This window comes from Orcinus orca, chromosome 10, assembly GCF_937001465.1.
Source record: "Orcinus orca chromosome 10, mOrcOrc1.1, whole genome shotgun sequence".
Classification (NCBI taxonomy): domain Eukaryota; kingdom Metazoa; phylum Chordata; class Mammalia; order Artiodactyla; family Delphinidae; genus Orcinus; species Orcinus orca.
In genome coordinates this window covers 40,428,997-40,454,645 of record NC_064568.1, presented here as the reverse complement: position 1 = coordinate 40,454,645, position 25,649 = coordinate 40,428,997, and the positions used below count along the sequence as shown (strand labels likewise).

Below are 25,649 nucleotides of genomic sequence, written 5' to 3'. Positions count from 1 at the left end.
TGAAAAAAGAACTAGTTTTCAGAATATATGAAGAATTTATACAAACAAATAAGAGAGAAAAAAAGACATCTGTAAAGAAAATAAACAAAAGACATGAACAGGGAAATCCAAATGGTCAATAAACACAAAGTAAGGTCCTTAATCTCACTGGTAATCAGGTAAATGTAAACCAATGAGTGGGACCACAGTGGGAAACACTATACACCAGCCAGATTGGTCAAGATTTTAGGGTCAGAATAATGGGAATTCTGATAACGTGTTGTGGGAGTATACCATTATGGAAAATAGTTGGTATCATTTAAGAAAGCTTAAGACACACTCTGTATGACTCAGCAATTACAGTTCTTGATTTTACCTAGAGAAATTCATGCTTATGTGCCCCAGATATACATACAAGAATGTTGCTAGTTCTTGTTCCTAGTGGCCATGTCTGAAATACACCCAATCTAGGAAAACCCAAACTGTCCATCAGAAGTAGAATGGATAACTAAATTGTAGTATGTTCACACAATGTAATATGATGAAAGTGAAAAATATACAGTAACATCAGATGAATTACACATAAAAAGTAGATAAAAGGTAAAAGAAATAAGACAGAATTCATCCTACATGATTCCTTGTATATAAATTTCCAAAAAAGTAACTTATGCTGCTTGAGAATACATAGGTAGGATGCTCCAGGTGGTAAAGCTATAAAGAAGACCAAGGAAATGATTACCATACAAGTCAGAAGAGTGCTTACTTCTAAGGTATGAATAAATAATTATTCATGATTAAAAAAACTCTTGGGCTTCCCTGGTGGCGCAGTGGTTGAGAGTCCGCCTGCTGATGCAGGGGACACGGGTTCGTGCCCCGGTCCAGGAAGATCCTACATGCCGCGGAGCGGCTGGGCCCGTGAGCCATGGCCGCTGAGCCTGCGCGTCCGGAGCCTGTGCTCCGCGGCGGGAGAGGCCACAGCAGTGAGAGGCCTGCGTACCGCAAAAAAAAAAAAACCTCTTCACAAACTTGGACGTTCTTTCAACTTAAGCCACCAAAAACCTCCGGCAAACATCATTCTTCATGGTGAAATGTCAGGAACAACAATAAGACGAGAATGCCTCATTGCTGCCACCTGGGAGGCTCTTTCTTCTGTGTACATGCAAGGGATCCAGGTTTATATCACCCCTGAGGACACCTAAATGACGTTTTAAAAAGAAGTTTTATTTGACATAAATATATATATATGTATATATATATATATACATATATATATACATATATATATATATATATATATATTTTAGGCTGTACCTCGTGGCATGCGGGATCTTAGTTCCCCAACCAGGGATTGAATCCGTGCCCCCTGCATTGGGAGTGTGGAGGCTTAGCCACTGGACCACCAGGGAAGTCCCCGACATATATTTTAAATACCATAAGACTCACTGTTTAAAAAAAAAAAAAGGACTCATTGTTTTAAGTATACAATTCAATGATTTTTTTTTTTTTTTCGCGGTACGCGGACTTCTCACTGTTGTGGCCTCTCCCTTTGCGGAGCACAGCCTCCGGACGCGCAGGCTCAGCGGCCATGGCTCACGGGCCTAGCTGCTCCGCGGCATGTGGGATCTTCGCGGACCGGGGCACGAACCCGTGTCCCCTCCATCGGCAGGCGGACTCTCAACCACTGCGCCACTAGGGAAGCCCTCAATGATTTTTAAAATCAGTAAAATTACAGGGTTGTGCAACCATCACCACAATTCTATTTTTAAAATGTATCACTCCAAAAAGTTCTCTCAGGCCCATTTGCAGTCACTTCCTGTCCCCTCCCCCAGGCAACTACTAATCTGCTTTCTGTCTCTATAGATGTGGTTATCTGGACATTTCAAATGAATGGAATCATACAACAGGTAACTTTTTTATTTCTTTTACTTAGCATTTTTTTTTGAGATTCATCCAAGCTGTAGCATGTATCAGTGCTCCATTTCTTTTTATTGCTAAACAGTTTTCCGTTGTATGGATGTACCACAATTTGTTCATGCATTCTCCGTTGATGAATATTTTGGTTATTTCCAGTCTTTGGCTATTATGAATAGTCTTAATATGAATATTTGTGTTCAAGTTTTTGTGTGCACATTTCATTTCTCTTGGGTAGATTTCTAGGAGTAGAAGTGCTAGGTCCTATGATAAAATTAATGTTTAACTTTTTAGGAAACTGCCAAAATGGTTGCACCATTTTACATTTCACCAGCAATGCATAGAGTTTTAATCTACATGATTTTTAAAAGAATAACATATCCTGGGGAATTTTTTCATTGATTTGTAAGAGCTTTTATATACCAAGGACATTAATTCTTATTTTTTCTATACCACAAATGCCTGTGATTTAATGTTAACTAAAAAAAAAGGACAATTTCAACTAAGTAAAGAAAAAACTTCACAAGAAAAAAGACTAGAAGGAAATAAGCCAAAATACACATTATTGTTGCCATATGTAGAAAACAGATGAGTGAATTCTTCTTTTGCTTCTGTATATTTCATTACTATCTGAACTTGCTAAACAAGCATATATTAATTTTCATTCTGGTTATCAAAGTAAGTAAAAAACTAAGGAAGGAGGAAAAGGAAAAAAAAAAGGAAAGGAGGGAGGAAAGGTAAGGAGGAAGGAACCCATAGACTTGATCATCTCACCTCAAAAAGGAGGCTGAACGCATCCTCCTCCTGACTTGTGAGGTGGACTGACAAGCCCTTAATGAAGACCCCCTGAGGACTTTCCACAATGGTCATAGGTGTGACCGAGGGTCCAACGTAAGGCAGAGTGGACAGGAGATCAAACAGGCTCTCATTATAGATTTCCAGGTAGGAAACACGCACAGTGATGGCCTGTGTGGGGCGTTCTTCGATCATCTTAAAAACCTAGATGGGAGATTGGACAGCAGTCACTGAGAGCAGAACTCCAGTGGCCAGCCAGTGCTAGGGGAGTTCTTACCTTAGGAGGGAATCCTTGCCCTAGAAGAATTTACAGTCTAGTTGGTGTGATGGTCATCAGCAACAACAATTATTAGTAGTTGCAGTCTATTGGGCAGTATTTATTATCATCTTGTAGTTTTTGTGAGGCCTGACTTATAGATTGGCTAATACTTGTACAGTCTCAAGAAGTAGAGGCATGATGAACAGAAAGGACTCTGGAGTGAAGATCTCTTGTTTTGTGGGGTTTCACCACATAAAAGCTTCTTTCACATCCATTTTTTAATTCTACCCTCATGATGCCACTGCGACTGAAGCAGGGCAGGGGCAATACCCATCTATGGTGGCTCAGCTACTAAGGGAAGAAGTCAAGCCAGAACTCAGCCTTCTCGACTCCTAATATCCTCCCCAGTGCTTATCAGCAGGTGACTTTGGGCTGGTCTTTTCCCCTCTCTAGACCTTAACTTTCTTATCTGTTAAATGGGGAGTTGGGCTGGATGATCCCTGAAGTCCCCATCTTGCTCTAACAGGCTAGATTTGTGCTGTCCAATATGCTAGACACTAGCCACAGGTGGCTGCTGAGCGCTTGAAATCTGGCTCGTGCAAATGAGGAATTGGATTTTAAATTTTATTTAATTTTAACTAAAAATTTAACACTGATACTAAATTCAGTTATTGGTAAACTTTTAAGTATGTTTGGAGCAACTTGGGTTTATAAATCTACCTTTTCAACTGTAAATTTCATGAACTGTAAATACAGAGCAACTCTTTCTGATGAATATTTAGTGTCTTAAATAGAAATGGGTTGTAAATGTAAAATACATACCAGATTTCAAAGACTCAGTATAAAGAAAAATAATGTAAACTATCTCAATAATTTTCATATTGATTACATGTGGAAATGCTATTTTGGCTATATTGAGTTAAATAAAATATATTATTATATATTATTTAAAAATAATTTCACTTGTTTTACTTTTTTAAATGTGGCTATTGGAAAACCTAAAATTGCATATGTGACTTACATTATATTTCTGTTGGGCAGCGCTGGGCTAGACTATAAAGTCTAAGATGCTGAGATACTGAAGCGTTGACAGTGGGATGTTAAGGATATTGCTTCAAGAAATTATCGCATGGATGGTCATACACTAGAGGGACATCTACACTTCTTACAGCACAGGGCTATAAAACCTCAAGATGCTTTTTAGGGAAAAGTCCTTTGCCTCCCACCTTCAAAAAGAGGGTCCTCACAGAACGCAGGCTAGCAGACTCTGAAGGAAGGCCCATCTGTCCTGTCTTCAGTCACACTTCCCAGACCCCCAAGGCTGACTCGGTCCTGAAAGCTCATGTCATGCCCTGCTTCTTCCTTTTGCTCTTTCTGGGGCTGTGGTGGTGCAAGAAACCAGAGCAGGCCAGTAAGGAAGCTCTGCAAGGGTTCATATCTCCCTCATTAAAACCAGGAAGGAACAGGATTAGGACCTCTGAATCCTCAATTACAGGGTCACAGACCATCAGAGCAGCAAGAAGCCAGTCAGCACATCTGACTCCCTCTTTATCAAATGAGGAAACAGGCTCAGCATGGGCGTAGGTCAGAGCCTGGAACCTAAACTCTTGGTTTACACACACACACACACACACACACACCCCACCTGTCTCCCCTACAGGCTGTCTCCCCTACAGGCTGCAACTCCTTTGAGGCTGGACCCCACTGTCTCCAGGAGCTCGCCTGGGATGGGCAGCATGTATGGTAGAAAGAGGGGACCTAAGTGGCATCCCACCCACAGGCCCACTCTCTACCTGTTGTAGGGCACGAGGGAGGATCCCCCGGTGCTTGTAATTCTCAGTTGCCCCCGTCATGGTGTATGTCTTGCCAGCTCCCGTCTGCCCATAACACATGATGGTGCCTGCAAACATTTCAAAACACGTCTTGGTGACAACCAGAAAAACAGCTCCAAGGATAGCTCTCCCATCCCCCAGCATGCCCAGTGCCAGCCAGAACCCTAGTGTGAAGGTGGCCATCAGGAGCAGCCAAGGACAGCAGGAATTCCTGCCATGGAGGGTGGGTGAGCAGGGAAACAGTGATATAAATGGTCAAAACACAGACAGCTGCTCTGAATCTGTGGTCCATGTAGTGCTCTACTGCTTCCTCTCCCAAGAGGGGATCTGATCCTAGGGCTTCTGAGGAGAGCAGAGAATTCCAGGGAACAGAGGAACTGGGAATTTTCCTGGAAAGATGAGGGAGATAAGAGCATTGAACTCAGCCCTTCTTTAGCAAGATCATGAACAGCCAGGCTCTCAGGGCTTGGCCTCCCTGCAGGACAGCCCAGGCAGGAGGAAAGAAGGGCTTTCAAAATCCCCAGGAAGAGATGGGAGTCAGAAGGGCATTTTCTGTTAGCGGTGGGAATTCTTTGTAGACTGCAAGTTCCCACTGGACTAAAGGGCTGCTAGTTGGTCCCAGGCCACTTTCAGAAATGGAACACCATGACCAAGCCCTGATCTGTCACATTGCCCTCTCTGGGAAGACTTTCACTTGCACCTCTCTCGTGCTTTAGGTCTACCATCACCAGGCTCTGGGACACAAACCAGTCACCCTGGGCTCTGGTTCCCATCTGCTCTTCTTCCTGGCTTGAGCAGCCTGAGCCAGACCCAACCCAAAGGCTGCTTCTGGGCATTTACAAAACAGATCTGCCCGGGCAATGCTGGGCCGTGGAAATCAGTGTTTGCCTTTGCCACGTGAATGCTCTAGTTCCTGGGATTGGTAGGTTTTACACAAGGGGTCTTAATTCAGCATCTGAGCTGGAGTCAGAAGCAGTGTCTATTAACCCTGCAGAAATGTGCAGGAAGGAGTCAGTTCAGCTGGGACTCAGAGCCCATCTGTGGCTCCACAGCACTCAGAGCCCACGACTCTTAGCCTCCCCGGGCCTTAGCTCCTTTGTCTCTACTTCCTCAGGGCCACATCCCCTCAGGACCAATGGGGACCATAGCTATATATCACACACAGGATACATTACAACGTTTAGGCATCTACACTCAACGGACTTTTAAGCAGAACACCTAAAACTTGCAAACAGGGAACATTCTAGTCAGGAGCCACCAGACGGGCAAAGTCTACAGACTGTGATATATTTTTTTCTATGGATTTTTTTTCTTTTTTTGGTCACGCCGCGTGGCATACGGGATCTTAGTTCCCCGACCAAGGATCAAACCCGCCCTCCCTACAGTGGAAGCACAGAGTCTTAACCACTGGACCGCCAGGGAAGTCCCTCTATGGATTTTTAAATCTTTTTAAGATTTTAAGGGACTTCCCTGGTGGTCCAGCAGCTAAGACTCTGTGCTCCCAATGCAGGGGGGGCAGGTTTGATGCCTGGTCAGGGAACTAGATCCCACATGCCGCAACTAAGACCTGGTGCAGCCAAATAAATAAATAAATAAATATTTTTTTAAAAAGATTTTGAAACAGTCTTAGAGTGAACTAGTTTGTAAAAATTTCCCAATAAATTTTAATTTGTTAAAAAAGCTTTTTAGTTAAGCTTTTAAGAAAGTCAAACTGTACTAGTCTTTAGTGATATATGTAAATAATACTATACTACAATAGAATAGATTGATTGTGCTGGTAGAATAAATGGAAATATCTCCTAGCAGGTAGCCAAGAGAAAAATGTTTTGACTCCATCAAATTTATCATAAAGACATGTTCAAAACTAATAATCAGGGGATTTGAAACAGGATAATAGTTGAATCCCCATGACCTATAGAGAGTCAGGGTCATTTAATCTTCCTATGAAGGTAGGATCCCAGGACCATGGATCAAGCCATGCCCACAGTATCACCAAGCAAATAAGTTTCCCACCATAAGAACATGGAGACAGACAAATAATCAAACAAAAGTTAGTAAGTGAAGTTGTATTTTATTCACCACAAAATACTTGTACCTCTTCCTGGGTGAGCGGGGGTTCCACAGGTTCTTATGTAAAACAACAGTTAATTAACTAAATTACCATTATAGCCATTGAGGGCTTGAGAAACCACATCCTTTGCGACTGTCTCATAAACCAAGTCCTGGGAGGCATCATGGAGAACTCCATCCAGCTTGAATGACCAGTCTGTCTGCTGGTTATTGACAACTCCTCTCCGAGTATCTTTTTTTAAGTGAATATTAATGGTCTAGGAAGAGAGAGAGATACTTGTTAAGAAACTGGTATAAAAAAGTCACTGATAGCCAAGGCCTGACCTGGAGGAAACAGAGGAGGTGAACTTTAGGAAGAACAGGGACTTGCACATATTCTGGACGACCTTTGGGAGGTGGGAAGGAAGGCACTGCAGGGAGGCCACACATCCTCAAGGTGGAAGGATCAGGAGACTGGAGCACTTGCTAGTTTCAGCACATCTCACCCTAGTGTTCAGGGTGCTGTCTGTCTTGGTTCCCCCATTTCTGATATGGGGTCAAGCATATTTATCACATATCAATATTTATCACATTAAACAAGCTTTAGATAAATTCAATAAGCACAGAGAGGCCTTGAATTAGGCCAGAGAGAAGAGCGGGCTTGGTGATGGAGGCCTGGGCTTGAGCCCCATCTCCCTGGTGACTGGCGGTGAGGCCTCCCTCAGCACTGTGGTGAGCACTTACTTCCACACACACGCTATGGGCTAATGTGAGCAATGATGAAATGATAGCCACAGAAAAGGCTCTGGACTCCTCAGACACAGTTACTCACTGGTATTAAATTGAGGGTGACTACCTACTTGTAATCAGCAGATTTTTAGATGCAAAGATTTCTAAAAAAATTTTTTAAAGTTTTAGATCCCTCCATAGCAAGCCACTGTGGCAGCAGCTAGTTTAGAAACATATAGGGTTAGGTCAATGGTAGATTCCAATCTTCGAAATGGGGACTTCTAATGTAAACAGACTCTCACTGGAATCTTATACTGGCTGCCCTAGTCCAGAAGCCAAGACACAGCCACATGCAGAAAAACTAAGATCAACAGAGAAAGGCTTGGTCTATTCATACATTAAATGCTCTGTGCTTCAGTCGTCACTGAATCCGTGTCCATCAGCATGCACTTCACAGCGCTGCATGTGAGTTTCTTTCTGACTGCTAGGACTTTTGAACCTTGAGAAGTTGGCCTTTGAATTCCTCTCTTAATGTCTCCATGCTACCCATAGTAGATCCACAAATGTTTGCTGAATGAAAACATCCCATAGTCTCGAGGTGTCCTAAGCCTGTCACAGCCTTCAGAAGAGTTGTCAGGACAGTGGTGGGGACAGGGGGATGGATAGATCTTTCCAGTTCTCTCCATAAGAGTTTCTCCCTCCCTTTGGTAAGTTTAATAATAATCATCTGAAGACATTCCTATTGTACTTCCTGGGAGATCTGATCACCAGAAAGTTTTATGAGTGTGGACAAATGTCAGCTTCCTGTGTCAGATATAAGGACAAAGGTAAACTTTTTTTTTTAACTTTTTATTTTATATTGGAGTATAGTTGATTAACAATGTTGTGTTAGTTTCAGGTGTACAGCAAAGTGATTCAGTTATACATCTATCTATTCTTTTTCAAATTCTTTTCCCATTTTGAGATTGACATGTATACACTGCTGTATCTAAAATGGATAACCAACAAGGACCTACTCCCATTAAAAATGGGAGTTTCATGAGTTTCCTCATCAACAGCATTGTGGGGGAGTGCTTTGGCCTTGAATGACTCTAGATTCCATCTGAACTTTTACCAATTCTGTCTTGGTCCTTAAAAGGTTGCTTGGAAACCTTAGAGGTTGTAGTGAGGAGGGACAGAGAGATGCCCAGGCAGGTGAAGGCAAACACACTGTACTTACTTTGTTGTCATCTCCATATTTGATCATTTCATGAGCAAAGTCATCAGTAGGTTTGACACGGACAAACGCATGAACTTTTTTCCTAGTACCCATTCTAGCTAAAAAGAAGAAAATAGCAAAATTTTCAGTAGTCATCCTCCAACAACCATTAGAATGGAGGTGTCATTCATCAAGATCAGAAAACATGATGTGCAGTCCATGTTTTCCTCTCCCACTGAGAGCCAGTCTTCCTTTTGCCCCCCAGCATTTCAGTGATCCGTCCACAGGATGCTGTTCAACAAGTCCGTGTACTTCCTACTTTACAGGGTGCCTCACCACTCTCCACCAACAACCCCCTAAGAGACTGAAACACAAAGCAAAAAGAATGCTCCCTTTAGTGGCCTAATTTTATTTTATTTTTATTTTTTATTTTTATTTATTTATTTGGTTGGTTGCATTGGGTCTTCATTGCTGTGCATGGGCTTTCTCTAGTTGCATCAAGCGGGGGCTAGTTTTCGTTGTGGGGTGCGGGCTTCTCATTGCGTTGGCTTCTCTTGTTGCAGAGCATGGGCTCTAGGTGCGTGGGCTTCAGTAGTTGTGGCACATGGGCTCAGTAGTTATGGCTCACAGGCTCTAGAGCGCAGGCTCAGTAGTTGTGGCCCACGGGCCTAGTTGCTCTGCAGCATGTGGGATTTTCCTGGACAAGGGATTGAACCTGTGTCCTCTGCATTGGCAGGCAGGTTCTTAACCACTGCACCACCAGGGAAGTCCCTAGTGGCCTAATTTTAGATGTGGTTTCTACAAATGCTCCGTATCAGAGTTTACCTACACTTTGCCTTATTCATTATATTTTCCTCTAAAATACTGACTATGAAATGCATTAGAACTAATTTTCTTTTTTTCATTAATATACCTAACTTCAGATGTAGCACCTCCTTCTCTACCTCCATTAGACTAACTTAGATCAGAAAAAGATTCCCTGGAAGTACATTTAATGTAGCCCATAGTCTAATATTCTTTCTTCTCTGCCACTCCATTAAGAGAAAAATCTCAGTCCCTTACCTCCTCTGTCTCTCCTAAAACGTAATTATGTATATTCTCATCATTTTCTTTCAGGCAGGCACACATATATTTGTATTCCTTCATTTATACTATCACAAGTAATTACCATGTATAATAAAATGTTAAAATAAACATTGAATGTAGCTTCATCGAATAGGTTGAAAGCTTATAGTTATAAATGACAGAGAGGGAGATTTAGGTAAATTAACTTCTTATTATGTGGAGTTTTCCTATAGTGGGAAAGACTTTCTCAAAGTAAGGACCATAAACACTACAGTCAAGCAAGATGCCAACTAGCAGAGATGCTACAAAAGGGATTGTTTGTATTACAGGGAGAGTTAATTGATCTCTAATATCCTGTCCAACTAAAGTATTTCATAAACATTTTTAAAAATTGAATTGTACAGGAATTCCCTGGTGGTGCAGTGGTTAAGAATCTACCTGCCAACGCAGGGGACATGGGTTCAATCCCTGGTCTGGGAAGATCCCACATGCCCCAGAGCAACTAAGCCATGCGCCACAACTACTGAGCCTGCAAGCCACAACTACTGAGCCTGTGTGCCACAACTGCTGAAGTCCGTGCGCCTAGAGCCCGTGCTCCACAAGAGAAGCCACTGCAATGAGAAGCCCGCACACCGCAACAAAAGAGTAGCCCCTCTCGCCGCAACTAGAGAAAGCCCGTGTGCAGCAATGAAGACCCAACGCAGCCAAAAATAATAAATAAATAAATTTATTTTTAAAAAAACCAAAACTGGGCTTCCCTGGTGGCGCAGTGGTTGAGAGTCCGCCTGCCAATGCAGGGGACATGGGTTCGTGCCCCGGTCCGGGAAGATCCCACATGCCGCGGAGCGGCTAGGCCCATGAGCCATGGCCGCTGAGCCTGCGTGTCCAGAGCCTGTGCTCCGCAACGGGAGAGGCCACAACAGTGAGAGGGCTGCATACCACGAAAACAAAACAAAACAAAAAAACCCCAAAACTCATTTAGAGTTAATGCTCCACAAAGTAAAAAACAGACTTTGAATAGAGACAATGCCTGAGGGTCAGGATGTGTGCTGCATCGTGCACTTCTCTTTTGATGCCCCTGACAGGGTTGGGCCAGTTCCATAAGAAATGAGGCATTTGCCCCTAAAATAACCTGTACTTTCATGGGGTAGGACAGAGGACTTGAGGCTAAAGAAAACTCCTGGATACTTCTGAAAAAGACAACCAGCAAAGGAATTGCTGAATTTATGAAGAGGTAGGAAAACATGAGGGATAGGGAGCTGACTCAATTTCATCTTCAAATTGGTAAATAGCAATATCATCACCGTTGTTCAGGAAAAAATAGTTTGTTTGTGCTACTGCAAAGTGTTCTAACAAACTGATCAGATGGTCAATATTTTTAAAAAGCTAATTTTCAAGACCTTGACTGTTAAAAAATTAATGTCCCTCCACATTTCTAGACACAACTTTTGGTGACCACTTGATTTCCTCATACAATTATCTTAGCTATCATCAAGTGGCATTAAGTATCTCTATAGAAGCAAATTAAATAGAGACAGGCCCTGCTCTTTCAGTTTACAGTTTCAATGAAGTGGGCAAAATAAAACTCTAACCCCTATTACAAACCCTTCAGATGTCACATTAAATAAGCAAACTACTTTCACACCTGCCTACTGTAGAGTGTGAGTCCACTTCCCACATTCCTCAAGTAATTATTTCATGGAAGTCTTTTCCTGGCCACTGTGGGATCACTCAGATCTTTTAATTTTTAGAAAGTGAATCTGTAAGGTATTCAGGTGAGTAAGGATAATGGCTTGTCCAATTTCAGGTCTAAGATTTTTGTTTGCAAAATTGAGCTCTAGAAATAAAAAGCCACAAATAGCTCTAACAGGACTCCCAAACTGAGGAAACTTAAGAGATGTTCTCATCTCCAAGTTCACTTTGATCTAGGCTTTTGGGAAGTGGAGAGTGGAGAGAGGTGTGCTGACTCAAGCAAACACTTACACTCAATTTCTAAAGTTCTGGGAACCATTCCCCATACCAGTCCGATGGCCCATCCTCCTGCCCAGGAAAGTTAAGATGCTGCCCAGGGTGCCCTCTGAAAGGGACCATGAAGAAGTAGGGGGTTGCTCAAGCCTCCCTCCTGGCAGCCCCTACCCACAGACAGCCCAAGGGCAGCACAGGCCAGCTTCAAGCATTACCCTCCCCTCAGAGCCTGCCCCTTTTCTGCCCAGCAATTTGCCAACATGCACAAGTAGTCATTCTATCTGTGCTTCCCATTTCTCCCCATGCTCACGCCCATGGCTCCAGGCACGCCAGGAGCCATATCCGCCTGACACAAGCCTTCTCTATTAACTACATCCCTCCTGCAAATCCACTACCCAGCAGCCCCTCAACACCCAGTCATTTGGAGACCCCATGCCAACTTGCACTTACTGAAATAATCCTTGTTACCGTTCTTACGCCACATCATTTGAGTGGGTTTCAGATCCCAAATTAAGTTACAAGCTGTTTGAGGGACAGGACTGTGCCTTTTATTTCTTTTGAGTCCCCCCTCAAAGTCCGGAACAGTGCCCAGCACAGAGTAGGTGCTTAAGAAATGGTGATTGGTGGTGATGGTCATGACTGGAAGTCAGAGGGTGGCGGAATCTCCATATGTGGGTCCATCTTCGGTCACAACTGAGAGAGTCCCAAAGGGCACATGATGTCACTCGCCTCCCTCACCACCTCCAACCCTGAGCCCACAGTCCTTCCAGGAGGACACTGGGTTTCCAGGCCCACTTGCAAGAAGCCAACTTCAGCCCCTCACCACGCTCTCCATTTTAGTAGGGTCCTTCTCTCTCAGGACCTTGTGGGGAATGCCTCTCCCTCGTGGACACCACCCTTAGATATTTCTGGTGTAAATAAGTGAACCTTTGAGTGGCCACCAAGAGCCCTCTCTGCTGAAGGGCTCAGTTTCCTCATTTGTTTTAGGGGTGGGAATGAACAGGTTGCCACCAAGCACCCCTGAAAGCTCAACAAAAGGAGAGGACCAGGTGGGTCCCTATCTTCCAGCGTTCCTGTCCAGAACAGAGGCTCTCAAGAGAACACTCATAGCCACCAGCAAGTTAGCAGCATCTGAACCCCCCAAAAGAGGGTCCAAACGCACCTGGCCTTGGACTAAACAAAAGACTCGGACCCAGGCCAAACTGGTCTTTTTCCTTTTTCTAACCCAACATGCTGGACCCCTGTGTGGTGTCTGGGAGGCAGTGGGCCTTGGGACCATTCCTGTGCCTCTCTGGAGCGATTTCCGCATTTGTAAAGCGAAGGGCCGGGATGGCAATCCCGAAGCCCCCTCCAGTTAGAAAACTGAATACAGAAGAGTCCAGAAGACCAGAGATCTCTGAACCTCAGGGGCGACGTAGGACCCTCGTGGGGCCAGGGAACGTTAGATCCGAAAACCCTAAGCCGCAGCAAGGCTTAAAGGGTCCCCTCGACGCCTCACCCTCCTCCGCCCGGGTTTCACAGATCAGCGAGCCAAAGCTGGGGTACTCCCGGGTGGAGCGGTGTTCAGATTCCAGCAGCTGCCCGCCGCCCGGGCGGACACCCCCTTTCCGGCCTTCCTTCTCCCCACCCGGACCGCGCGTGAGTCCTGCTTACCGCTCCGGAGGCTGGAGCCCTTCCGCAGCCCGACCACTGCATTAGCAGCTACAGAAGAAACCCGGCAAGCTCGGCTGCCGGGCTGTGTACACAGTCGCCGTGGCAACAGGCTGCTTCCGGAGATTCCGGAAGTAGGGGGTGGTGGCGGAAATGAAGTCCGCGGTCCTCTGTTGAGATACAAGTAAGGCCAGGGCCGAATTAGGAGGACGGGAGATGGGACCGATTAATCTAAAAAGACTGCGGCAGCTGCAGGCGCGAAGCCAGGGTAGGGGTAGCGGGGGAACGAAGGATGCGCAAGAACCAGGAAACGGGGCAGCCGGGCTTCCGGCGCACAGCAGTTTGAGACTACGGCGGCCGCGCAGCTCCGTCTAACTCCAGCCTTGCGCTCCGAGCTGCCGTCCACAGGCGCCTTCGCCCCGCCCAGCTTAGCTTCGAGCCAGCCGGCCAGGCCTGCGCAGTCGCGGCGGCCGGGGAAGATGGTGGAGGACGGCGCGGAGGAGCTGGAGGACCTGGTGCACTTCTCCGTGTCCGAGTTGCCTAGTCGCGGCTACGGCGTCATGGAGGAGATCCGGCGGCAGGGCAAGCTGTGCGACGTGACGCTCAAGGTCCCGGGTGCTGGGCGGCGCGGGGCTGAGGGCCAGGGGACCGAATGGGGAGGGAAGAGAGGCGGGGGATAAGGGAAGAGAGGTCTAGAGCTCAGCGGGGTGGGGAAAGGAGGTTGGAGGGAGAGCGAGTAGGGGAGAGAGGGGTGCTGACTGGGAGAGGGGGATTGGGGCTGAGTGGGGAGACGGACAGGGACAGCCTCTCAGCCCTTAGAAAGAAAGGCAGAGAGGTGCGCCGCTGAGGCCCTCAGAGTGGAGACATTGGGGTGCCCGCCTCCCTTTTCTGTCAGACGAGAGAAAATGGACTTGCAGCTCCTCTATGGACGAAGGGGCTGTGGCTCTCCCTACATTTTGATGGGCACTACGGAAGACCCTTTTCTTGCCACTACAGACGTTTCTTTGTGCCCCTCGAAGTTAGCTGCGCTGTGGTAGAGGCGTGGGCTTTTCCTGAGGAGTCATTGCTTGCCCTTGACTGATAGATTACTACCTTGTCTCTTAAGAGCTTTTAAAATCGCATCTGGAAATCTTTTGAGGTGGGCAACCACTCTGCCTCGCACTAGAAGGCACACTACCACCACCAGCAGCACCACAAAGGTCTCGGAGAATGGGCTGATGGGCTGCGTGGGGAGAGGGCTCTCTTAACCACCTGTTCCCTATTGGCATTCTGGGCGCAAGAGCCAGGCTTCCTCCCGTGCTTTGCATCCATTCCTGCTAGAGAGGCATGCTGTGCTGCTCCTTGGCCAAGCTGTTGAGCCAGGTGGGGCTCTCCAGGCGGGGAGATGCTGCTGCAAACCCTGTTCCCTGTTGGGGTTTGGCTAGAAGGCTGTCAGCATCTGTGAAGGACCCTGTTTAAAAAATAAAACTATGCAGAGATCTGTTTGCTCTTCTTATTTTCGACAGCATTAAGGAAACTTCCTCTTCCACATATTTGAGTCAGACCTCTGGAGACAGTAAAGTAGAATGGTTAAGAGTGTGGCTTTGAGAATGGTATATAGTTCAACCAAAGACTAAAAAAAAAAAAGTGTGGCTTTGGAGACAGAAGGATTTGGATTAAAATCCTTGGGAAAGTTACTTAATCAGTCTAAGCATCAGCTTTCCCAATGTAAAAATGGATGATTCCTAATTCTTAATATTCATACGAGGATTAAATGAGAAAATTTGTGGTATTCTTTGCATAATGCCTGGCCTAAGGTTTTCATCACTCTAAACCCCTCCTGAAGGAGATTAGTTTTCCAGTAGAGGAGTGAAGTGGACTGAGGGGGGAGAGCATCTTTAGTGGGGAACCAAAGGGTTTGAGAAAAATGAGCTGGAAGGAAGCAGAGAAAGTAAATATAAATGAGAGATTTTTGTCCACGGTGATTACATGGTAGTAGATGTCGAGGCTACTAGAGATTTGTAAACAAAAGAATGATCTGGTTGTGGCAGTAACACTTGGGGTGAGTAGAGACTAGTGAAAAGCAGTAATGGGGGCGAATTTTTGGATTAAGATTTAGGCTGTAAGGGTAAGCCAGGGAAAGCTTATAAGACACAGAGAAGCAAATAGGGAATGATAGAGTGAGATGGTCACACTACGTAAGTTAAATCATTGCATTTTGCCTCTGCACTTAATGCACATCTCAAGTATAGCAACCCCGTAGCATAAAAATGCTTGTGTGTTTTTTTCCATTGAAATACTTTTTGTTCACTCAAAGGGACAAGTAAATTATCAGAAGTGATTCCAGCTGAGAATGTCTGTCTAAATTGCTATATTAGTTTCAAGGATCTGGGACATAAGGACCAGTATAAAGGCATAGGCTAGAGCTGGACAGGACTGTAGAAAGCTCTGCTTCATTGGTTTTCTGACTATTCTGTGGAGCCTGAGGAGTAGTTCAATGCCCTGTGATGGTAGGGCCCAGAGAGAGGCCAAGCAAACCAAGCTCTGCCTCATTTCACTCCCCTTCCCTAGAGCTGCTCTGTGAAATCTGTTTCAGTCTCTCTTTTTTTTCTTTAATTAGTTAATTAATTAATTAATTAATATTTGGCTGCGCCAGGTCTTAGTTGCGGCATGCGGGATCTAGTTCCCTGAGCAGGGATGGAACCTGGGCCCTCTGCACTGGCAGCGCAGAGTCTCAACCACTGGACCATCAGGGAAGTCCCTCGGTTTCTCTTTTTCAAGATAGAGTCTTTCCTGAAACTTCTGGTGATTCCAGACTTTCTTCCAAATAAATAGAAACTGAAAAGCTGGTTGGAAGCTTTTTGGCGTAGGATGGGTTTATTGATTAGTGGGCCTCCCAGTGGGGCAGTGGTTCTCAAACTTTAGCAGACATTAGAATCACCTGGCAGCCTTGTTAAAAAACAGTTGTTCAGACATTGTTCACCCCAGAATTTCTTATTCAGTAGGTCTGGAATGGACCTGAGAATTCACATTTCTGATAACTTCCGCAGTGATACTATTCCTGGTCTCGGGCCACATTCTGAGAGCCACACCTGTAAGGTGGTGGACCTGTCCTTTTCTATGGGATATGTTCAGAGTCCATGGATCTTCCTTCAGGCTTCTGCCTACATGGAGTAAGCCTGGCTGTTATCATTCTAGGAGCTGATGGTGGGAGGGGACTGGGAGCTCTTGCTTCTGTATGCAGACTTTCCCTTAATCCCCCTGAATAGTACCACTTCATGTCTTCCTTGGTGCTCTGGTTCCTCAAGTCTGGAGTCTCTGGTTCATCCTGTCCAGAGAATAAACCTCCAGACTTCTGCTGGGGCAGTGATGGGGCACTTGCCTGGGGCAGGGAACCAGTACTGCCTGTTTACAGCCTTCCTTATGTTCACACCTTCAGAGGAAACCTGTATCTTGAACAGTTGAGTTTTGGAGGGTGCTCTGGAGTGACTTGCCCTCTAGAGCTCTCAGTATTCTCCATATAAGTCAGTTACTATCCGTTTGTCTGCTTTTCATCTTCCAAAATATGGCGACATTTCTAATCTGCTCTCTCAGCTTCTTTGTACTTGGGAGCTTTGCTATTCCTTGATTGTCAGTCTGAGAGGTAGCACAACACAGACTGGAGCTAGATCGCCTGGGTTTGAATACTGGCTCTGCCACTTATTAGCAGTGAAAACTTGGACAAGTTCCTTAAATGCTGGTGATTCAGTTCCTTCATCTATAAAATGGGGATCATCACCTACCTAGTAAGAGTGTTGAGGATTCCACTAGTTAATGCACTTAAAACAATCATGTAGCAAATATTCAGTAAGTAGAAGATATTTATGAATAATAACTTAATGGGATTTCCTATTAAGGGGAAGTGGAGATAAATGCATGTGTTCTGCCTGCCATTTTGAATTCGTTTTAGACTCGGTTTAATTCTAGATGGTTTTATCTAAACATTATGTTCATTGCCTTAAAAGTATTTGCAAAGCACTGGTCTACTTCCATAGCTTGCATTTTACAGATGAGGACCAAGCCTAGAGGAAGAGGGGACTCATCCAAGGTCACAGATTAAATTGGGCAGAGCTAGAACTAGAGACTAGACTCCTGGTGTCCAGACTCCAGGTCAGGTGTTCCTTCCTGCTCTCCTGTTGCCTCTTCTATCAGTGACAGTGACTGAACTGATTTCAGCTGCTACCATTTGAATTAATCTACCTCAGGTCAATTGTACTCATCCTTAACAACATGTCACCTTTTCTGTCTTTCCAAGTTTTAGGGAGAGTGTGACAGCATTAGCAAGCATGCCACTTTCTCAAAATTCACTGCCAACTCTTGAACCTTGCTTAATTTTCTTTTTGGAAATATTTGAAATTTAAATTCCTTAGGTGCCTGTTGGATAGTTAAGTAGAGGCATAACAGAAAAGAGTAATTTTATATCTATGGTGACTCGAACTTCTTTGAGAAACTGAAAGCACTGAACTCTCTCCCCAGAAAAATGCACATACTTACATATGTGCAAACTTTTGCATTCAGTCATAAGAGCAGTTCCCCTGGAGCCCATCTTTGGATCTTGGGTTATGAACAGAACTGAGTATTATTCTTTTATCAGGAAAAGCCCATGTCTTTCTCCTTGGCAAATCATTTTATCTTAAAGTTTAGAAGGATAGTGGTGCAAGACTTCTTGGCAGCCTGTAACATAAGACTTAGTCTGGGTAGAGAGGTTTGCAGTCACAGAGGCTCTTATCTCCTCTTCCCAACAGTTGGTTTCATCCCCTGTCCTCTGGGCTACCAGGAGCCCAGTGCTCAGGCCACATCTGTCATGTTCATCTGGGTCCAGCAAATTGGGCAGACTCCCCAGATGCAATGCGTGTTCTCCACAACCTCTTATTGATGAGATTTAGACTCACCAGATTCCTATATTTCTATTCTTTCCTCACATACTCCTTTCTTTTTCTTTATTTGTGAGAGCAGAATGGGATCACCGCATATACATACTATTCGCTGACCCATAAGCTTAGAAGAGACAGGAACCTCCTCTACACACACACACACACACACACACACACACACACACACACACACACACACACACACTCTGTTTTGCAACCACTAATAAAGGGTTCCTCAAAGGTCTGCTGGCATCAGTCTTGCCAGCATTTTCCCAAGGCCCTTGCTAAAGTTTTGAACCCAGATCTGAGAATTTAGCCTTCAGAAGGAAATATCTTTTCCATGGGTGAAAGGCACAGAAATACTCTATTTCCTTTTGCCCCACTGAATCCAGGTACACAATTTTCACTGAAACTGACTTCAAGAGCCTCACATTTGAGTGTGGAATCTTGCTTAATTTGCTGTCATGCTGATTTTGTGATGAAAGAGTAGGTGGAGAAGGATATCAGGAAGTGAGGCAAGGACTTGTTGATGCATGCCATTTTTATGTTATGTGTAGTGTGGTGAGTTACACGGGTGTAATTATAGAGCTAGAATAATCATATTAAAAGGAGCCATAGAGGTCTTCTATCAAAGCTATCCATCTTACAGGTGAAAAAACACTGAGGCTTAGTGATATTAAGGGATTGCCCAAGGCACAAAGCTATATTATCTGAGATCCAACACAGCTGTTTGGTGGAAGCATTGCTTTTACATCCTCTGTCAGATTACTCACCTGCCCTGCTAATGGTATAAAGCAGAGCAGGGAACAAACACCATCTGCAGTGTCATCTGTGAGCATGGAGGACAGTGATGTGTATGGCCAGATGCAACACCACTGTTCTATTTCAGGAGAGAAGACAGATGCAGGCTTTTTCTGCTAGTTTTCTGGACATATGAATTTTTGACTGTTTCGATTTGGAAATGACACTGTATTGGGAGATATTGTGCCTCTGAATATTGCTCATTCCCGGGGCTTTCTACTGTCTCTTTTCAGGTAATTGTGTTTCATTTTCAGCCTTGCCTCTTTTTTTTTTTTTTTTTTTTTTTTTTTGCGGTATGCGGGCCTCTCACTGTGTGGCCTTTCCCATTGTGGAGCACAGGTTCCGGACGCGCAGGCTCAGCGGCCATGGCTCACGGGCCTAGCCGCTCCGCGGCATGTGGGATCTTCCCGGACCGGGGCACGAACTTGCGTCCCCTGCATAGGCAGGCGGACTCTCAACCACTGCGCCACCAGGGAAGCCCGCCTTGCCTCTTTTTAATGAGTAATTAAAACTAAGGGCAAGAATGTGCTCCTTTAGAGCACGTGCGCACATATCACAATGTGCACTTGTGATATGAATTCATATTCATCAAAACGTCAGTTTTTGCTCTTTTTTCTGTGAGTTATGTTGTAGGTGATGCTGTTAAATTTGGACACCAATTAGATGAATGAGAGAGTTTGATGTTTCCTGACACGTAGGTGGGGAAAGAGGGTTGGAGATTGTATGGTTAGGGCACTCAAGATGGCTGTTCTCTTGCTCTCTGTATATCCCCTGCCCGGCCAGTGCCTGCTTCACCTGTACCCTACTCGTATGACTGACCTTCCTACACTCTTTTCCCCACCCCAGCTGGTGATTGTTCTTATCAAAGGAGCCGGGAGGGGTGTGCCCCTCTGCTGGTTTCCGTAGTAACTAATGAGCCCACCAGAGGTCAATTCCCCTATAACTAGTAATCTCCCCTTCCATGTGGGAGTGAAGACTGCCACCCTGTCCTGCCCGCTGTCTGCCGCACACGGTGGGTTGTCGCTCCAGGACCTTGCTTCAGACGTGTAAGGTCCCCCATCCATTACACCATTGATGTCTCTGTTGCTGCAGACTCCGGGCTCTTTCTTTGGTCTTAAAGCTGGACAAGAGCAGGCCATGTTGCCTGCTGTGTGCAGCCCAACAGAGGTATCTTGGAAAATCAGTTACTAGCTGAGCAACATTCATGGCATTCATCCTGAGGCTTCTGGAGCTTGGCGGGCCAGTTGGGTGAATTTAAGAAGCCTGTGTTTGGGGATGCTTCTTACTGCAGGTGGTTCCTCTATTGTTTTGTGCATGAGATTCCATTGTTTGCCCCTTGGCCATGCCTGGTTCAGCTTGTGGGCTGGTTGATGGAAAATGAGACCACATTGTTTTTCCGAAGATGTGTTCCTGTAGCCCCTCCTGAATTACAAGTATGGCATCTACCTTCCTACTTTTGGTTTGTTGACTGTTGGCACTCACATTGCCTCCTTGGCATAGAAACCAGCCAGCTTCCCCACCATCAGTTTAGGCCTTTTCTACCCAAACAGCTGATCACATCATTACTTGTTTCTAGGTGGGGAGAAGAGAGAATGAACCAAGATGTGTGAACCAGGAGTTGGCAAGCATTTTCTGTAAAGAGCCAGATAGTAAATATTTTAGGATTTGTGGGTCATACAGTTTCAGTTGCAGCTACTGAACTCTGGTGTTATAGCACTAGAGCAGCTGTACACAGTACATAAACGAATGGGTCTGGCTGTGTTCCAGGAAAATTTTATTTACAAAAACAGGTGTGGGCCAGACCCGTTGCCTTACCCATATTGTATACTGATATGGCCTTTGTAAAGTTTAAGGTTTTTGGAGTAGATTACACTTGCTTTATTGCCCCGGCGTATACTTCAGAAATCGGAAGCCTCTCTTGGTAAAGAGTACAGGTGAACCAGAAGTGAAAAACTTTCTTTTTCCAGCTTACCGCAGGTGATCATGGGACTGTCCTGGTCGGTGACTGAATAACTGACATAGGAGAAGTCACTGTTATATTTTGCATCTCATCTTTAAAGTCTTGTAGCTCTGCTGAAGCTTGAGGCAGACTATTCCAAAGCATTAACTAAAGACACCGTGCTCCCTTTCTGTCTTAGTTGAAGCTGAGGATGCTTAGCTGCTTGCACAATGGCAGGCCAGAGGAGACTGATGGCTCCTGTGTTCCAGTGGACCTGAGCGGCTGTGTGCAGGGCCGTGAAGGTAAGGGCCAGAGTTTGGGCTTTTGGCAGGCAAAGTAGATCAGTAGTTCAGGTATGGCCCAACATGTCTGGGCAGTGTGCTGCATATCTGATGAGAACACAAAAATGCTTTTTAGAAAATAAGCTCAAGAACAGATATTTGTGCAGGCATGTTCATAGCATTGTTGTTCACAATATGCAAAAGGTGGAAGCAGCCCAATGGTAGACTGCGTCAGTGGTTGAATGGATAAAATGTGGCACATTTTGTTCCATATATACAATGGAATAATGTTCCATATATACACTGGAATATTATTCAGCCTTAAAAAGGAAGGAAATTCTGACACATACTGCAACATGGATGAACCTTAAAGACATTGTTCTAAGTTTTGAAATAAGCCAGTCACAGAAGGACAAATATCATAGGATTCTTCTTAAATGAGGTAACTAGAGAAGTCAAATTCATAAAAATAAAAAGTAGAATGGAGATTTCGCAGTGCTTGGGAGAAGGAGGGAATCGGGAGTTAGTGTTTAACGGGTACAGAATCTCAGTTTAGGAAGATGAAGAAGTTCTGGGGATGGATGGTGGTAATGGTTGTACAACAGCGTGAATGTACTTAATGCCACTGAACTGTACACTTAAAAATGGTTTAAATGGTAAATTTTATGTATATTTTACAATTAAAAAAGGAGAAGCTGAAGAAGACTTGTTAGCAAGTGGGCAAATGAGATTGCTCATAGTGCTTTGTGATTGGAGAGACACTAAAAACAGAATTTGTCTCTATCCAGATCCACTGATCAAAAACATTTCATACTAAACCTTTCTTCTTTAGCTTTTGCAGTAAGCTGCTTCAGCTGTTAAGAGCCACATTTTATTAGCTCAGCCCTGTGGCTGCACTTCAAGTGGTCACTTAAAAGGAATTGACTTCTAAGAGATACACATTTAAGTGATGCACACATGTTATAAGCTTATTTTTCCTGTACTGATTTGTAAAATCTAAATGTCATATAACCTTTAACAGAGCTATCCTGAGGATCAGCGAAACATACTATGCCATCCTGTCTTCCACTGAAGGTTTGTTGGCATAGTTTACAAGTTAAAAATGACTTTCAGATCTTTGCTCCAACCGCTGATTTTGGTCCTAAACACTAGACCTGCATTTCCATTTGTCCTATTGATCCTTATGCTCATTAAGTCTAAAATGAAGCCTCTTTCCCTTCTCAACAATCTCTTCTTTTGTTCCCTTTGTGTAAGGATGGCACACCACCCATCTAGTCATGTAGGATTGAAACTCTAGGATTGGCTTTGACTTGTCCCCTCTCTTTTAGGTGTATTTGTGGCATTTATCATAATGACAGTTACATAATTATTTACAGTATTGTAACTCTGTGAGAGCAGGGGCTGTGACTGAATCATTTACTGAGGTGTCTGCATAACAGGTGCTCAGTAACCCACTGTCCTAATTCAGACCCTCTTCACCTTTTACCTAACCTGGGGTTTCTTTAGCTCTAGCAACTTGCTGAGAATTCTTATAAACCCTTTAGGGGATGATTCTGGTATAGCTAAGGGATTGTTTTTCAGCTCTGATCATGTCATTCTCCTGCTCTGAGTGACTTCCCTTTCATTCTCATTCAGCAGTGTATCAGCAGATATGTCAGCGCCTTCCATGAGCCAAGTACTGTCCTAAGTGCTGGGGCTGCAGCAGCGAGCAGAGTAGGCAGAACCTCTGTGAGTGTGAGCTTACCTTCCAGCCTGGGGGTGTCGGGGACAGGACGACACAATAAACAAATGAATAGATATAAAATGTCCAGTGGTGATGCGTACTATGGAGAAAAATAAAGGATAATAAGGGGACTGAGTGCTGTTTTCTCAGAGGGACCAGAGCCAGTCTCTCTAAGTAGAGACCTGAAGGAAGGGAAGGAGGGATCCATGAGTGTATATGAGGGAAGAGTATTCTAGGTAGAGGGAATAATCAGCACAGCTGAAGCAGGAGCATAGTTGGCATTTTGGGGAAATAGCAGGCAGCTGGTGTGATAAGAATAACATGACCCAGGAGAAAAGTGGAAGGACACAAGGTCGGAGAGGTAGCCCCCAGGCCCAGCATAATTCCTTGCACAGTACAGTACAGCTCAGTAGATACTTGTTGAATGAGTGAGTGAATGAATGAATGAATGAAGCTAGACAGTATTTATTTATTTATGAATGAGTAAATGAAGAATCAGGGCAGGGCAGGGTGAGTCTTACGGGTGTATCTAAGAGAGGTAGGATGCATTTTCCATAGTTCATGAAGCAAGCACAGAATATCGTTTCCACTTTCCCCTTCTTGTCTGTTCAGGAGAGATAATGGTAATGGCCAGAGCAAGAGAGACCAATTCTGGCTTGTTGTTGAAGGAACGTCTGTTCTTCCACACCACAGAGAAAATCAGAGGTTAGAAACTTGTCAGGGGAGCAGGAAGTAGAACAGAGCTGCTCAGCTCTTGGTGGTTTTCAAAGGTGGTCCTACCCATGTTGGGTAAAGCTTGCCTTTTTTTTTTTTTTTTTTTTTTTTTTTTTTTTTTTTTTTGCGTTATGCGTGCCTCTCACTGTTGTGGCCTCTCCCATTGCGGAGCACAGGCTCCGGACGCGCAGGCTCAGCGGCCATGGCTCACGGGCCCAGCCAATCCACGGCATGTGGGATCTTCCTGGACCGGGGCACGAACCCATATCCCCTGCATCGGCAGGCGGACTCCCAACCACTGCGCCACCAGGGAAACCCAAGCTTGCCTTTTTTTTCCACATGTCCATAGGCTATCACTTTAAGTCAGCAAGACATCTGGGAAGAGCCATGGGGTAGTGGCAGTGCAGGAGCAGCAGCCGCTGGCTGGTTTTCTCTAGGATTAATGGAAGGACTGCTGATTTAACTGAATCTCTGATTATTCTAAGCTGCTCACAGAAATCTGTCACTGCCTTCTGTGAGGTATAAGATGGAGAAGCTTAAGGATGTTCTGTTGCTGTCGACTGCCGCTCTGGATGAATTTTCTAGGATCTCCACCTGTGTTCTTTTTTATAAATTAATTAATTTATTTTTGGCTGTGTTAGGTCTTCGTTGCTGTGCGCGGGCTTTCTCTAGTTGTGATGAGCGGGGGTTACTCTTTGTTGCAGTGTGCGGGTTTCTCATTGCGGTGGCTTCTCTTGTTGTGGAGCACGGGCTTTAGGTGCGTGGGCTTCAGTAGCTGTGGCATGTGGGCTCAGTAGTTGTGGCTCACAGGCTCTAGAGCACAGGCTCAGTAGTTGTGGCACACGGGCTTAGTTGCTCCGCGGCATGTGGGATCTTCCCAGAACAGAGCTCGAACCCACGTCCCCTGAATTGGCAGGCGGATTCTTAACCACTGCACCACCGGGGAAGCCCTCCACCTGTGTTCTTGATAGTCCAGTTCCTTCAGACTTGGCCCCTCTCTGCCTTTCTCCCCTAGTTGCCCACAGTCTCCGCCTGCTGGCTGTCTCTAAGGACCTAAGTTCTCCAACTTCTGGGGCTCTGTTCTAGTATTCCTTTGGCTTGGAGTACCCACTCACCTCGGCCAGCAGTCCTACCCATGCTTCAAAGCTCCTTTTGTAGTTTTCTCTTCTTAAGGGGAGAGAAGCGGCCAAACACACTCCTTCCTCTGTTCTCCTAAAGCACTTTGCATTTGTGTCTGTTCAGCATTGTCTTGTGGTTGAAAGTTTGCTTGCCTGACTCCCTGCCAACCTGTGTTTCTGTTGGGCAGAGACCCGTGCCATCTTCTTTCTTTTGCCCTATCACAGTGGAGAGTTGTTGTGTGAAATCCCATCTCTCTGAAGACAGTTTGCTCATATTCCTCCAGGTGCAGTTAATCTCTCCCTCTCCCACTTTAACCCCTCGTTACTCAGAGTATTGTCATTGCATCAGCATTGCCTGAGAGCCTGTGAGAAATGTAGGATGTCGGACCTACTAAGCTAGAATCTGGTGATTCTTACGTCCTGTGCACCTGAAAGTTTGAGAAACATTGCCTTAACACTTTGCACCTACCCCCCTTAGCATACTGAGCAGAATGTAGGTGTGTTAGAGAGTCTTTCTCCACCTCTAGATGTTGAGCTTTGGAAGCATGTGAAGCATCCATTAGTTAACACAGTACTTGGCATGTTTCAGGTGTTGAAAAGTGTTTGCTGAATTACCCTCAAGGGCCCCTGGCATTATGTTCGAGACGCTCCTTCAGTCAACATATTGTTGAAGTGCATTTAGCTGTGCATGGTGCTTTGCTAGGTACGTGAGGCACCCTGCTATGAGTAGGAGTCAGCCCCTATCTTTG

General features: G+C 45.0%; 2 protein-coding genes across 19 annotated transcripts in view; one reads left to right on the top strand and one right to left on the bottom strand.

Moving 5' to 3' along the window:
- Nucleotides 1–13,568, bottom strand: part of KIF9 (kinesin family member 9) — a 47,215-nt gene extending 33,647 nt beyond the window's left edge. For 8 of the 12 annotated variants that reach the window (XM_033413072.2, XM_049716281.1, XM_004283870.3 and 5 more), the window contains exons 1-6: nt 13,436–13,568; nt 12,233–12,475; nt 8,774–8,871; nt 6,938–7,103; nt 4,738–4,844; nt 2,665–2,889 (exon numbers count right to left, since the gene is read on the bottom strand). In XM_033413072.2, coding sequence (XP_033268963.1) covers nt 2,665–2,889; nt 4,738–4,844; nt 6,938–7,103; nt 8,774–8,871; nt 12,233–12,419 — 783 coding nt within the window. In that variant the 5' untranslated portion in view covers nt 12,420–12,475; nt 13,436–13,568. The remainder of the gene's footprint in view (nt 1–2,664; nt 2,890–4,737; nt 4,845–6,937; nt 7,104–8,773; nt 8,872–12,232; nt 12,476–13,435) is intronic. The other 4 variants (XM_033413075.2, XM_033413076.2, XM_049716283.1 and 1 more) reach the window with 3 other exon arrangements.
- Nucleotides 13,569–13,776: 208 nt separating this feature from the next.
- KLHL18 (kelch like family member 18) overlaps nt 13,777–25,649 on the top strand; it is a 74,527-nt gene continuing 62,654 nt past the window's right edge. For 4 of the 7 annotated variants that reach the window (XR_007479835.1, XR_007479834.1, XM_004283872.4 and 1 more), the window contains exon 1: nt 13,777–14,040. Coding sequence is in view for 2 of the 7 variants with exons in the window: in XM_004283872.4 (XP_004283920.2) it covers nt 13,912–14,040 (129 nt within the window). In the remaining 5 variants the exon portion in view is untranslated. Of the gene's footprint in view, nt 14,041–21,263; nt 21,367–25,649 lie in introns of all 7 variants that reach the window. The other 3 variants (XR_007479839.1, XR_007479838.1, XR_007479837.1) reach the window with 3 other exon arrangements.